We start from the raw sequence: 12,737 nt of genomic DNA, 5'->3' as shown, positions 1-12,737 counted from the left end.
TGAGTATTTTTGTGATTGGTTTAAAGCAAAGAGGGCAGTTGGTGTATGCCTCAAGCTTCTGAACAGCTTCAGAGGAAAAGGTGATGGCACTGCTAAAGTCAAGGGAAACACATATGAGCCAGTAAATGTAGCACAAGTGTCAGAAGCTGAAAATGTAATTATAAAACAACTGCAAACAAAGGCATTCCAGAAGGAGATAAATGTACTGGAATCATCTGCTAACCATAATTCTTTAATTAAAGGAGACAATGGCAAGGGAACAAAAGTGATAGACAAGACCAGTTCCCTCTATAAGTTAGATCCCTTCATTGACAAAAATGGTATCATGAGAGTAGGAGGAAGATTGAGGCTTTCTAATCTGACATATGAATCCAAACATCCAGTCATCCTCCCCAAAACATCTCACATAACCCAGCTGATAATATGCCACCATCACAAAAGAACAAATCATCAAGGCAGGGGCATAACTTTAAATGAAATCAGGTCATGTGGATACTGGATAGTAGGAGGATCATCCCTAGCATCAAGGCACATTTCAAAGTGCATTATCTGTCGTAAAGTTAGAAGTACAACACAGGGACAGAAGATGGCAGACCTGCCTATTGACAGACTAGAACCATCACCTTTTACATACTCAGCAGTAGATTTCTTTGGCCTTTTCTATGTCAAAGAGGGGCGTAAAGAGCTTAAAAGATATGGAGTGCTCTTTACTTGCATGGCATGTAGAGCTGTGCACATAGAGACAGCCAACAGCATGGATACAAGTTCCTTCCTAAGTGCACACCGTCGCTTTGTAGGATGAAGAGGGCCTGTAAGACAGTTGAGATGTGACCAAGGAACTAACTTTGTAGGAGCCAAATCAGAGTATGAGAAATGCTTAAAGGAATTAAATAACAATAAAGTCAGACAAGAACTCATGAAAGATCAGTGTGACTGGATCGTTTTTAACATGAATGTACCCAATTCCAGTCACATGGGAGGTGTTTGGGAGAGGCAGATACGCACATTGAGAAATGTACTCTCTGTGTTACTTGATCAGCATGGTACCCAGCTAGATGACCAAGATCTGAGAACCTTCTTAGTTGAAGCAGAAAATATAGTTAATGGTCGTCCCCTAACTGTGGACCATCTTAACTCCCCGGAAAATCCTACAACGTTGACACCCAGTAATTTGTTAACTATGAAAACAAAGGTAGTACTGCCTCCTCCAAGCATTTTCATTAAGAAGGACCTATACTGCATAAAGAGATGGCGCAGAGCACAATACCTGGCCAACCAGTTCTGGTCCAGGTGGAAAAAGGAGTATGTGCAATTCCTACAACTTAGAAATAAGTGGACAACACCAAAGAGGAATCTCAGTGTAAATGACATAGTTATCATCAAAGATCAGAATTTAGCAAGGAACCAGTGGAAACTGGGAAGAGTAACAGAAGTATCTCCTGATCATGATGGCCTAGTAAGAAAGGTTAAGGTCCTGGTTTCAGACTGTAATCTCGACAACCAGGGAAGACACATAAAGGCAAACAGGACCATCATAGAGAGGCCAATACATAGTCTAGTATTGCTGTTAGAAGGTAATGCATAATAATAGACCGGAGCATCCCCGCCAAGGAGCCAGTGTAACGAAACATATTATGTGCTAATCCTAGTTTTAAGGTACATACTAATGTTAATTTAAGGTAAATTGTTACAAAATTTAGGGGAGCCATGTTACTGTATGTAAAGCGTATGTACCTCATGTCATTATTCCTCGGCATATATAAGTGAAATGTTCAATAGTTTGCTATTTGCATGAAAACGTGTAATATGTGTAAGTATCAGTATTTAGTGCTATATTAAGCACCGAAGCCGATGCTCACTTGTTGGTAGTGTGGGGTTAACCTGCTAGTCGCCTGCGGGCATCACTCACGGCCAAGTCGCGCTCAGACAAAGACGGGCAGGATGGTGACCGAGATAAATACTTTAATTTTGTAGTAAAAACTGATTGTCATAGTGCCAAGTTAATTGCATGTATTGTTAATGAATATTGTAATATGTTGAAAGTGTTTAATATCCGTGTATAATGTTATTTTGTAAGAAATTGAGACCGAGAACTTGTTCGCAGTTCTTACGGTCATGCCTATCTCATCAATAAACGTGTCAGGGAGAACTGCCTTTCCTCGACCCTACGATGATGGGTGTGATCAGTAAAACAGATTACCTGAGAGCCAATTGATGCCCAGCCGGTGCGGCTACACATTATCTCTCTCTCTCTCTCTCTCTCTTTCTCTTTCTCTCTCTCTCTCTCTCTCTCTCTCTCTCTCTCTCTCTCTCTCTCTCTGTATATATATATATATATATATATATATATATATATATATATATATATATATATATATATATATATATATATATATATATATATATATATATATATATACTCGTATATATATACACACACACGCACACACACACACACACACACAGAGAGAGAGAGAGAGAGAGAGAGAGAGAGAGAGAGAGAGAGAGAGAGAGAGAGAGAGAGAAGGGAGGAGAGAGGGATAGGAGGGTAGGAGAGCAAGGAATGAACTAGCTTGGAGGAGAGGGGATGGAGGGAACTTTACCCGCCTTCTGGTCTGTCTCCCCTTCCTGGGCAGAGAGAGAGAGAGAGAGAGAGAGAGAGAGAGAGAGAGAGAGAGAGAGAGAGAGAGAATTAAGGGTTAGAATACAGTAAAGAATGGAAGGAGAAGGAGGAGGAGGAGAAGAGGAGGAGGAGAGGTAAGGAAATATGATAATACAAAGAGGTAGGTAGGAAGGAAGGAAGGAAGGAAAGATGGAAAGTTTTCAAAGCGAAGGAGGGAAAGAGAGGCAGGCAAGTGATAAAGAATGAGAAAGGGAGGGAGGAAGGGAAGAAGTGAAAAGTGGTAATGAGAGAGAGAGAGAGAGAGAGAGAGAGAGAGAGAGAGAGAGAGAGAGAGAGAGCATCACTACACTCCCTGTACTTATGCTCCTTATCTCCATTCTCTTCTTCCCTTTCCTCTCGCTCCTCCTGTCTCTCCCTCCTCCTCCATTCTAATTCCTTCCCTCCCTCTCTTGAGCTCACAGATGAGGGAGGGAGTGAGGGAGGGGGGAATCGCTGAAGAATAGCTAACGAATGATAATGGCAATGAAATGAAAGGAAGGAAGGAAGGAAACAAAGAGGGAGGGAGGGAGGAAGCAGTAAAGTTAACGAGCAAATAAATGAGAGGGAGAGAGAGAGAGAGAGAGAGAGAGAGAGAGAGAGAGAGAGAGAGAGAGAGAGAGAGAGAGAGAGAGAGAGAGAGAGAACTGTTTTTTTTCTGGGTGGTGGTTGAGCTTCCTGGCGGCCGCCGCTTTGAACAAAACACACAGGATGTGATGAAAGCTTGTGACTCAACGGTCTTATCTATTTACTTCTGGTGGTGAAATGGCGTGCCAGTAACGGCTGCAGCCTGCCACCTTGCTGAGCGCTTTTCAACTTTCCTATATAACTGTGTAACTTAGGGAAGCTCAAAGTTGAATTGTGTTGTTTTCTTTCTGGCAGTGGCTGAGTGAGGCAAGTGGCAACACGGGGGTGGCTCAGCGCGTCGCGTCTCGTCTCAGTCACGTATCACACATCCTGGGCGTGCGTGGGGTGTTGTGGCAGGGTAAGCAGCCCTCACTTGTACCACCAGTGTGCTACACTTTGTTGCCAGGACACACTGCTATATTTCCACCTGCCTATCACCGGTGTCTCTTTGTTTCCTTCATAACGGCTGTGTTTTCACCTTAATTAACCCTTTCTAAGCGCCGGAAGGAAAGAATTAAGATGTGTATCAGTATTATATACTTACGCTGCAACTCGCCGCTGAGAGAGAGAGAGAGAGAGAGAGAGAGAGAGAGAGAGAGAGAGAGAGAGAGAGAGAGACCCAGCTGAGCTAGCTGCCTCGCTCCTCCGCGCTTCAGAACTACGGTGCAGAGAAGACACAGCCGCCAGCCATGCATTACTACCCTTCCAGAAAAAGGTTTCACCCCTACAACACCACGGATTACATAGTTGACATGTGAAAGAGTGAACAAGACTACTTTGGAGAGAGAGAGAGAGAGAGAGAGAGAGAGAGAGAGAGAGAGAGAGAGAGAGAGAGAGAGAGAGAGAGAGAGAGAGAGAGAGAGAGAGAGAGAGAGTGCCAGATCGTGATATGGGAAAGGATGAAATAGTGGAACGTGATGGAGTGTGTGAGGTATATGCTTCTCTCTCTCTCTCTCTCTCTCTCTCTCTCTCTCTCTCTCTCTCTCTCTCCTAGTAGATGTAGTAGTAGAAGTAGTGCCTCAGTTTCCATTATGAAGAGGAGCAAGGTCATCGTACACTTGGCAGGAGTGAGTTGCCGCCAGCAGGAGCTGGTGCTCAAGGTCACGGGAGTGCAAGCTACATTAGTGTTTGTAAGCCGTGAGGCACATGAAGCACACGACACTATCACCACCCTTGACTTGACACACTCCCACAACACCAACAACAAGCATCCTGGCGTGTGTGTGTGTTACAGTGCCTTGTTGCCCCAACACGGCTTTCATTGCTATAAGATTTATTTGACATTCCAGGGAAGCAGCAGAGAGGCAAACAGCGTGAAGGAAGCCAGCAAGACAGAGGCAGGCAGCCTCAAAGAAGGCCACCAAAACAGAGGCAGGAACCCTCAACCAAGGTGTGTTGCACTCATCACTGTTGCAAAATATATATATATATATATATATATATATATATATATATATATATATATATATATATATATATATATATATATATATATATATATATATATATATATATATATATATATATATATATATATATATATATATATATATATATATATATATATATATATATATATATATATAGATATGGAAGGTTGTGTTGAGTAGATAGTTGGAGGAATTGAGTTTTTCGGGCATTGAACAATACCAAGTTTGCTCTGCTCCAATTAGAAAGTTTAGAAAGATCAGAAGTGAGGCGTTCCGTGGCTTCCTTGCATGAACTGTTTACTTCCTGAAGAGTTGGATGTCTATGAAAAGACATGGAAAAGTGCAGGGTGGTATCATCAGCATGGAAGTGGATAGGACAAGATGTTTGGTTTAGAAAATCATTGATAAATAATAGGAAGAGAGAGGGTGAGAGTACAAAACCCTGAGGAACACCACTGTTAATAGATTTAGGAGATGACCGTCTACCACAGCAGCAATACAACGGTCAGAAAGGAAACTTTAGATGAAGTTATAGAGAGAAGGATAGAAGCCGTAGGAAGGTAGTTTAGAAATCAAAGCTTTGTGCCAGATACATCCAAGGCAACAGCCAAAGTTTCACCAAAATCTCTCAAAGAGGATGACCAAGACTCAGAAAGGAAAGCCAGAAGATCAGCAGTAGAGCGGCCTTAATGGAACCAATAGTGGTGATTAGATAGAAGGTTGTGAAGTGATAGATGTTTAAGAATCTTCCTGTTGAGGAGAGATTAAAAAACTTTAGACGAACAGGAAATTAAAGCAATAAGACGGTAATTTGAAGGATTAGAACAATCACCATTGTTAGAAACAGGCTGAATGTAGGCAAACTTCCAGCAAGAAGGAAAGGTTGATGTTGACAGAGTTGAAAAAGTTTGACTAGGCAAGGTGTAAGCATGGAACAATAGGAGGGATTCCTTCAGGTCCATAAGCCTTCCGAGGGTTTAGGCCAGCGAGGGCATGGAAAACATCATTGTGTAGAATTTTCAATAGGTAGCATGAAATAGTCAGAGGGTGGAGGAGAGTTAGGAACAAGCCCTAAGTCACCCAAGGTACAGTTTTTAGCAAAGGTTTGAGCGAAGAGTTCAGCTTTAGACACAGATGTGATAGCAGTGGTGCCATCTGGTTGAAATAAACGAAGGAAAGTAGAAGAAAAAGTTATTGGAGACAATTTTGGTTAGGTGTCAGAAGTCACGAGGGAGTTAAATCTTGAAAGATTTTGACACATTCTATTAATGAAGGAGTGTTTGGCTAGTTGGAGAACAGACTTGGCTTGGTTCCAAGCAGAAATATAAAGTGCATGAGATTGTGGTGATGGAAGGCTAAAGTACGAGTACCTTTGGTGCCATCATGTATAGCATGAAAACAAGCTGGGTTAAACCAATATTTGGAAGGATTAGGTGTAGAAAAAGAATGAAGAATGTACACCTCCGTGCCAGACTCTATCACCTCTGATATGCGTTCAGCACACAAAGACGAGTCTTTTGTCATGGAAGCAGTAGTCATTCCAAGGAAAATCAACAAAATACCTCCTCATGTCCCCCCAACTAGCAGAGGCAAAACGCCAGTGGCACCTCCGCTTAGGGGGATGCTGAGGAGGGATTGGAGTGATAGGAAGAAGATATGAAATTGTGATTGGAAGAGCCCAATGGAGATGAGAGGGTAACAGCATAAGCAGAAGGATTAGAGGTCAGGAAAAGGTCAAGAATGTTGGGTGTATCTCCAAGACGGTCAGGAATACGAGTAGGGTGTTGCACCAATTGCTCTAGGTCGTGGAGGATAGCAAAGCTGAAGGCTAGTTCACCAGGATGGTCAGTGAAGAGAGAGGAAAGCCAAATCTGGTGGTGAGTTTTGAAGTCTCCAAGAATGGAGATTTCTGCAAAAGGGAAAAGGGTCAGAATGTGCTCCACTTTGGAAGTTAAGTAGTCAAAGAATTTCTTATAGTCAGAGGAGTTAGGTCAGAGATATACAGCACAGATAAATTTAATTTGAGAGTGACTAGTCGTAGCCAGGTGTTTGAAAACTCGGAAGATTCAAGAGCGTGGGCACGAGAGCAGGTTAAGTCACTGCGCACATTAACGCTACATCCAGCTTTCGATCGAAAATGACGATAGAGAAAGTAGGAGGGAACAGAAAAGGGGCTACTGTCAATTGTGTCAGACACCTGAGTTCCAGGGATGAAAAGAAGATGAGGTTTAGAAGAGGAGAGGTGGTGTTCTACAGATTGAAAATTAGATCTTAGACCGCGATTGTTGCAGAAGTTCATGAAGAAAAAGTTGAAGGGGGTGTCAAGACACTTAAGGTCGTTGTCAGAAGGGCAGTCCGACCTGGGGACATTTGTGGTCACCTTCTCAGATGAGGACTCCGAGGCTGATGTAGGAGTTGCCTTGATAATTTTGAAATTTTGAGTGAATGGTGTGTTTGTTATTAGGTGCTTGTAGTTTGGTGTGGAGGAAGAGAGTTGTCTTTAGAGGGCAGGCTGTGACTACCCCCTTGTGTTGTGACACACAAAGGGAAACGTTCAGTGAGGTCACAGCTGGGTTTAGTGATAAGTTCACAGCACCCCCTGAACAGTGCTTTAGACCTCACTGGGAGTAATTATCGTTTCGGCAGGTGTCTACTGCCTCTTCCTGTGTACTGCCTCCTCCTCTGTGTGTGTGTGTGTGTGTGTGTGTGTGTCCATGTTGGTTTGTGTATGTGTGTGTGCGTGTGTCCATGTTGGTTTGTGTGTGTGTGTGTGTGTGTGTGTGTGTGTGATTCACGTACGGTCGTCTGCTGGTCACCGAGCCAGCCATTCCCCTACAGAATTAGCTCAGAGTTCATAGTGGCAGATCTTTTGGGTAGGACTGAGACCACTGACACACCACACACCGGGACAGTGAGGTTACAACCCCTCAGGTTACATCCCATACCTAATTGCTGCTAAGTGAATAGGGGCTACACATTAACAGGTTCGCCCATTTGCCCCGCCGCGCCCGGGACTCGAACCCGGGCCTTCTTGGTTGTGAGCCGAGCGTGCTAACCTCTACACAACACGGTGTGTGTGTGTGTGTGTGTGTGTGTGTGTTTGATTTTTTTTTTTTTTTATGTAGGAGGGACACTGGCCAAGGGTAACAAAAATCAAATAAAAAAAAAAAAAAGAAGCCCACTGAGATGCCAGTCCCAGAAAATGGTTTAAAGCGGTAGTAAAACCTTGAAGGATAAGTGTCTTGAAACCTCCCTCTTGAAGGAATTCAAGTCATAGGAAGGTGGAAATGCAGAAACAAGTAAGGAGCTCCAGAGTTTACCAGAGAAAGGAATGAATGATTGAGAATGCTAGTTAACTCTTGCATTAGAGAGGTGAACAGAATAGGGGTGAGAAAAAGAAGAAAGTTTTGTGCAGCGAGGCTGCGGGAGGAGGGGAGGCATGCAGTTAGCAAGATCAGAAGAGCAGTTTCCATGAAAATAGCGGTAGAAGACAGCTAGAGATGCAACAATGCGGAGATGAGAGAGAGGCTGAAGACAGTCAGTTAGAGAAGAGGAGTTGATGAGACGAAAAGCTTTTGATTCCACCCTGTCTAAAAGAGCAGTATGAGTGGAACCCCCCAGACACGTAAAGCATACTCCATACATACGGATAAGGACCTTGTACAAAATACTTGAAAAAGCAATAGCAAAGAGACTGACTGCATTAATAGAATCTTTCAACCTGCTTTCAAGCAATCAATTTGGATTCCGCAAAAAATAAATCCACAGAAACAGCAATACTGAAGTTTACAAGCGAAATATACAAGAATATGGAGAGAAAGAACCATGTAGTAGGGGTTTTCTTGATATGAGTAAAGCATTTCACTCTATTGATCATAACATATTATTAGACAAGCTAAAAAACATTGGAGTTAGAGGATTACCACTAAAATTGTTTGCTAGTTACCTGTCAGGTAGGAAACAGTCTGTATTTTGTAACAATTATATGTCAAATAAAAAAAAAAAAACTATTATTAAGGTGTGCCACAAGGTTCTATATTAGGTCCTATATTATTTCTGATAAACATCAATGATAAATGTAATGTTAGTGATATGCTTAGTTACGTTCTATTTCTCGATGATACAAGCCTTCTTCTAACAGATAGTGATTTGTGTAACATAAATGTAAAATTAACTCAAGAATTGCATAACATATTCAAATTGGGTAACCGCAAATAAATTAACAGTAAACATTAATAAAACTAACTTCATATTGTTTTAAAGACGCTCTGTTGTCAGTAATTTCGGAACAGTTTCCTATGGAGGCTGAGCTTAATCGTGTTTCTTCTACAAAATTCTTAGGAGTTATTATTGATGAAAATTTTAACTGGAAAAAGCATATACAATCGGTGTGCTCAAACTTATCAAAAACTTGTAGAATTTTATTCAGAATTAAGTACAATGTAACAAGTGAAGCCTTACGCAGCTTATATCATTAATTATGTTATCCATACCTTATTAACTGTTCATCGATCTGGGGCTGTACTTGGCCTACGGATGTGAATGATGTCTTTGTAGCACAAAGGAAAATAGCAAGAACCATTGCCTTTAAAAGTAAATACGACTCCACCGACTTACTGTTTAATGACTTAAATATACTAACTTTCGACCTCTTAAAGAAATATTTCATAGCGCTGACCATATATAAAAATGTTAATGGTAATGATTCAAATAGCATAATATCTAATGTATTCCACCATAGCCAAGGTACCCGAGGAAATCATAATAATATGATTTGCCCACAAGCAAGAACTAGTCTGTATACATTTTTTCACACACTGTGTTGGTCCTAAAGTATGGAACGTATTGCTTGACGATAGAAAAAAAAAAAATATTTGTTTTTTCAATATTTTCAAAAGTAAAATGAAAAAGTTCCTACTTAATAGTCTAAGTCAAAACTAGGATCTGTAATAAAGTTTTAGTATTTTTTGTACACATGAATGATGTAGCTTGTTACAAATATAACTTATCTTAAGGATATTAGTTCCTAAAAAATGGTGCAATAATATTATTTATTTTCTACTGTTCTATATGATTTGTATTGTTGCCCTGCCCTCTATATAAGTTGCATTTATATGTATATCACTCCTCTGTCTGCTAGGGAGCCTCGGCTCAGCGGGCTAGTGCCCCATTAATCATGTAATGCTTCTTCTCTGTAAAAAAAAAAAAATGCTACTCTGGACAATAAACAATCAATTAAATTAAAAAAAAAAGAAACAAAATTAAGTTAGCAGCTGGAGGGGTAAGAAAAACTGGCGGAGACATCTCAGAACACCTAACTTCATAGAAGCTGTTTTAGCTAGACAGGAGATGTGAAGTGTCCAGTTCAGATTATAAGTAAAGGACAGACCGAGGATGTTCAGTGTAGAAGAGGGGGACAGTTGAGTGTCATCCTTTTCGACACTGAACAACCTCGGTCTGTCGTTTACTTATAAAGGACAGGTGTGTGTGTATGTGTGTGTGTGTGTGTGTGTGTGTGTGTGTGTGTGTGTGTGTGTGTGTGTGTGTGTGTGTGTGTGTGTGTGTGTGTGTGTGTATGTGTGTGTGTGTGTGTGTGTGTGTGTGTGTGTGTGTGTGTGTGTGTGTGTGTGTGTGTGTGTGTGTGTCACTTGGGTGTTTTTACAATGCCGTTTCCCTGATCCAGAGGGGTGAGATGGTACCTCTCTTTGAACAGCCTGTCTGTTGCCCGCCTGTTGGGACTGGCTGGGTTCTGAGGACAGCAAGGGACCTGCGGTAAATTTGTGTGTGTTGTCTTTTATTTTCAATATCCTTTCTTTTGTTTTTCAGTGTGCTCCTTTTTCTTTCTGTTTTCTTCACTATGTATGCTTTTATTTGGATTTCAGGAGTGACATTTTGTTTTCTACAATTAGCATGTATTGTCATTTTATTGGCCAAATCTACCTTGAAAAGGAACACGTTTTCTTAGTGTCCCCCGTGTTCCGGTTACCTGCCTTGCGGACATTATTCTTAATATTGGTTATAAGTTAGTGTAAGGCTTATTTACTCATTTTATATCATGTAGTATTATTCTCTTCATAATTTAAGTTCTCTATATCTTTGTATGTATAAGGGAGGAAATATTTTGAGGTGGAGATGTGTTGAAACAAGGGGAGATTGAGCGGGCAACAACACATTCCAAGGAGGGGAAGGCAGAGCGCCTTAGGTCGTGAGGTAGAACGGAGAGGAGGCGTCTCTCAGGGACGTCACGTCTTGTGAGGTGTGAGGAGAGGAAATATGGGAATTATCGTTTGGGGACGCGGTGATGGCGTCTGAGTAAATTCTGGCGGCTGAGGGAAATAATTCAGTGGGCGGTGGGGGGTGGAGGAGTGGGTGGTGGAGGTGTAAATGGGTTGTGGTGCTGTGTGAAGTGACAAGAACGACATATATTAACGTGTACTACCTCATGTTGCTTGTGAATTATCATTAGTATCAATATATGTGGTTGTAACATAGAACAATCGTATTTTCTACGCCCCCAACACTGATCTGGTATTTGAGGTGATTCCAGGTGTGCTGCGTTAAGGTAAGCGAACAATGAGAGGGTGTAACTCTAGCGATTCCCGATAGGTCGGGTAGGCACTCGAAGCCTTTAAAAATCTAGACCTTTAAAACTTTCCGGGATCAGTGTTCCGTCTACTTTCTTGGAGAGATAACCGGGATCGTACGATCGTAAGTGAGTAGCGATCGTAACAGTATATAACAATGATTTATGAATGAGTAGCTATTCTTTATTCAAAATAGAGACACAATACTTTCAGTTACATATTCTGAGTCATACAACTACATAAAAGACTTTTTTTTTATCGTTCTGAGAGAGAGAGCGCGTTTATTTAAAAAAAAAAATGTCACTTTAGGGTGCATGAGCTTAGAAAAGATTAGAAAGCATGAAGCGAAAGGACTGCTGTGTTGTAGCTTGGACACCTGAGAGTGGCCAAGGCTGTGGTGCAGGTAATTCAGGCGACACCAGTGCTCTAGAATGTACATGTTGTGTGATCTGTCTCTGTGTCTACTGGCAGGTTACCTCAGAGCAACACACGCCCCACATCCCACCATGGCATCCAATCCACATCACCTCGTGAAAGAATCTCTTGATGCAATTAAACACCAGCTAACAGCGGTAAGGAGGCAGCGGTATCATTATTTTTTTTCATAATAATAATAATAATAATGATAATAATAATGATGATAATAATAATAATAATAATAATAATAATAATAATAATAATAATAATAATAATGATAATAATGATAATAATGATAGTAGAAGAAGTAATGGTATTTTTATAATTACCTATTTATCATCGTTTTCACCACAAAAAATAATAATTATGAAATAGATAATTATTATTATCATCACTTTTCACCTTGATTTCCTAGTTATATTATTCTATAATTATAGTTATCATTATCATCATAAACATCTTTAATGTCTTTCTTCCTTATCTTCACCGTCCTTTCATCATCATCAGCACCATCATCATCACCACCATCATCATCATCACTATTATTTTATTGTTATTACTAATTGTATTAGTAGTACTATTAGTTTTAGTAGTAGTAGTAGTAGTAGTAGTAGTTGTTGTTGTTGTTGTTGTTGTAAAAGTAGTAGTAGTAGTAGATGTAGTAATAGAAGCAGTAGTAGTACTGGTAATAGTATTGGTAGTTTTAGTAGTAGTAGTTGTAGAAGTAATAGTAGTAGTAGCAGTATTAGTAGTAATAGTAGCAGTGGTAGTAACAATAGTAGTAGTATAAGTAATCGCATTAGTGGTAGTAGTAGTAGCAGTAGTAGTAATTACTGTCTCGAAGACCTGATAAACATCCTGCCTGCAACCACAGTGAGAAAAATCCTCACTGCACAGAAAACGGGAGCCTCTAACTGGCTAACGTCACTGCCCATCAGAGCGAAGGGCTTCAGCCTCAACAAACAAGAATTTGTCGACGCCATTGCTCTGAGGTACGGCTGGCCGATGGAAGGACTCCCC

The 12,737-nt window shown here is 40.9% G+C and overlaps 1 protein-coding gene across 3 annotated transcripts in view; it reads left to right on the top strand.

Annotated features, from left to right (window-relative positions):
- Nucleotides 1-3,403: 3,403 nt before the first annotated feature.
- The window catches only part of LOC135108263 (uncharacterized), a 10,977-nt gene continuing 1,643 nt past the window's right edge, over nucleotides 3,404-12,737 (top strand). The window contains exons 1-4 of one of the 3 annotated variants that reach the window (XM_064019010.1): nucleotides 3,404-3,644; nucleotides 4,576-4,676; nucleotides 11,772-11,872; nucleotides 12,592-12,737. The exon at nucleotides 12,592-12,737 is cut by the window's right edge and continues 1,643 nt beyond it. In XM_064019010.1, the coding sequence (XP_063875080.1) occupies nucleotides 12,723-12,737 (15 nt within the window). In that variant the 5' untranslated portion in view covers nucleotides 3,404-3,644; nucleotides 4,576-4,676; nucleotides 11,772-11,872; nucleotides 12,592-12,722. Of the gene's footprint in view, nucleotides 3,645-3,899; nucleotides 4,002-4,143; nucleotides 4,417-4,575; nucleotides 4,677-11,771; nucleotides 11,873-12,591 lie in introns of those variants that run through there. The other 2 variants (XM_064019011.1, XM_064019013.1) reach the window with 2 other exon arrangements.

The sequence above is a fragment of the Scylla paramamosain genome, chromosome 17, assembly GCF_035594125.1.
Source record: "Scylla paramamosain isolate STU-SP2022 chromosome 17, ASM3559412v1, whole genome shotgun sequence".
Classification (NCBI taxonomy): Eukaryota; Metazoa; Arthropoda; class Malacostraca; order Decapoda; family Portunidae; genus Scylla; species Scylla paramamosain.
Note: the sequence above shows the minus strand (reverse complement) of the source record. Positions and strands in the feature narration are given on the sequence as shown.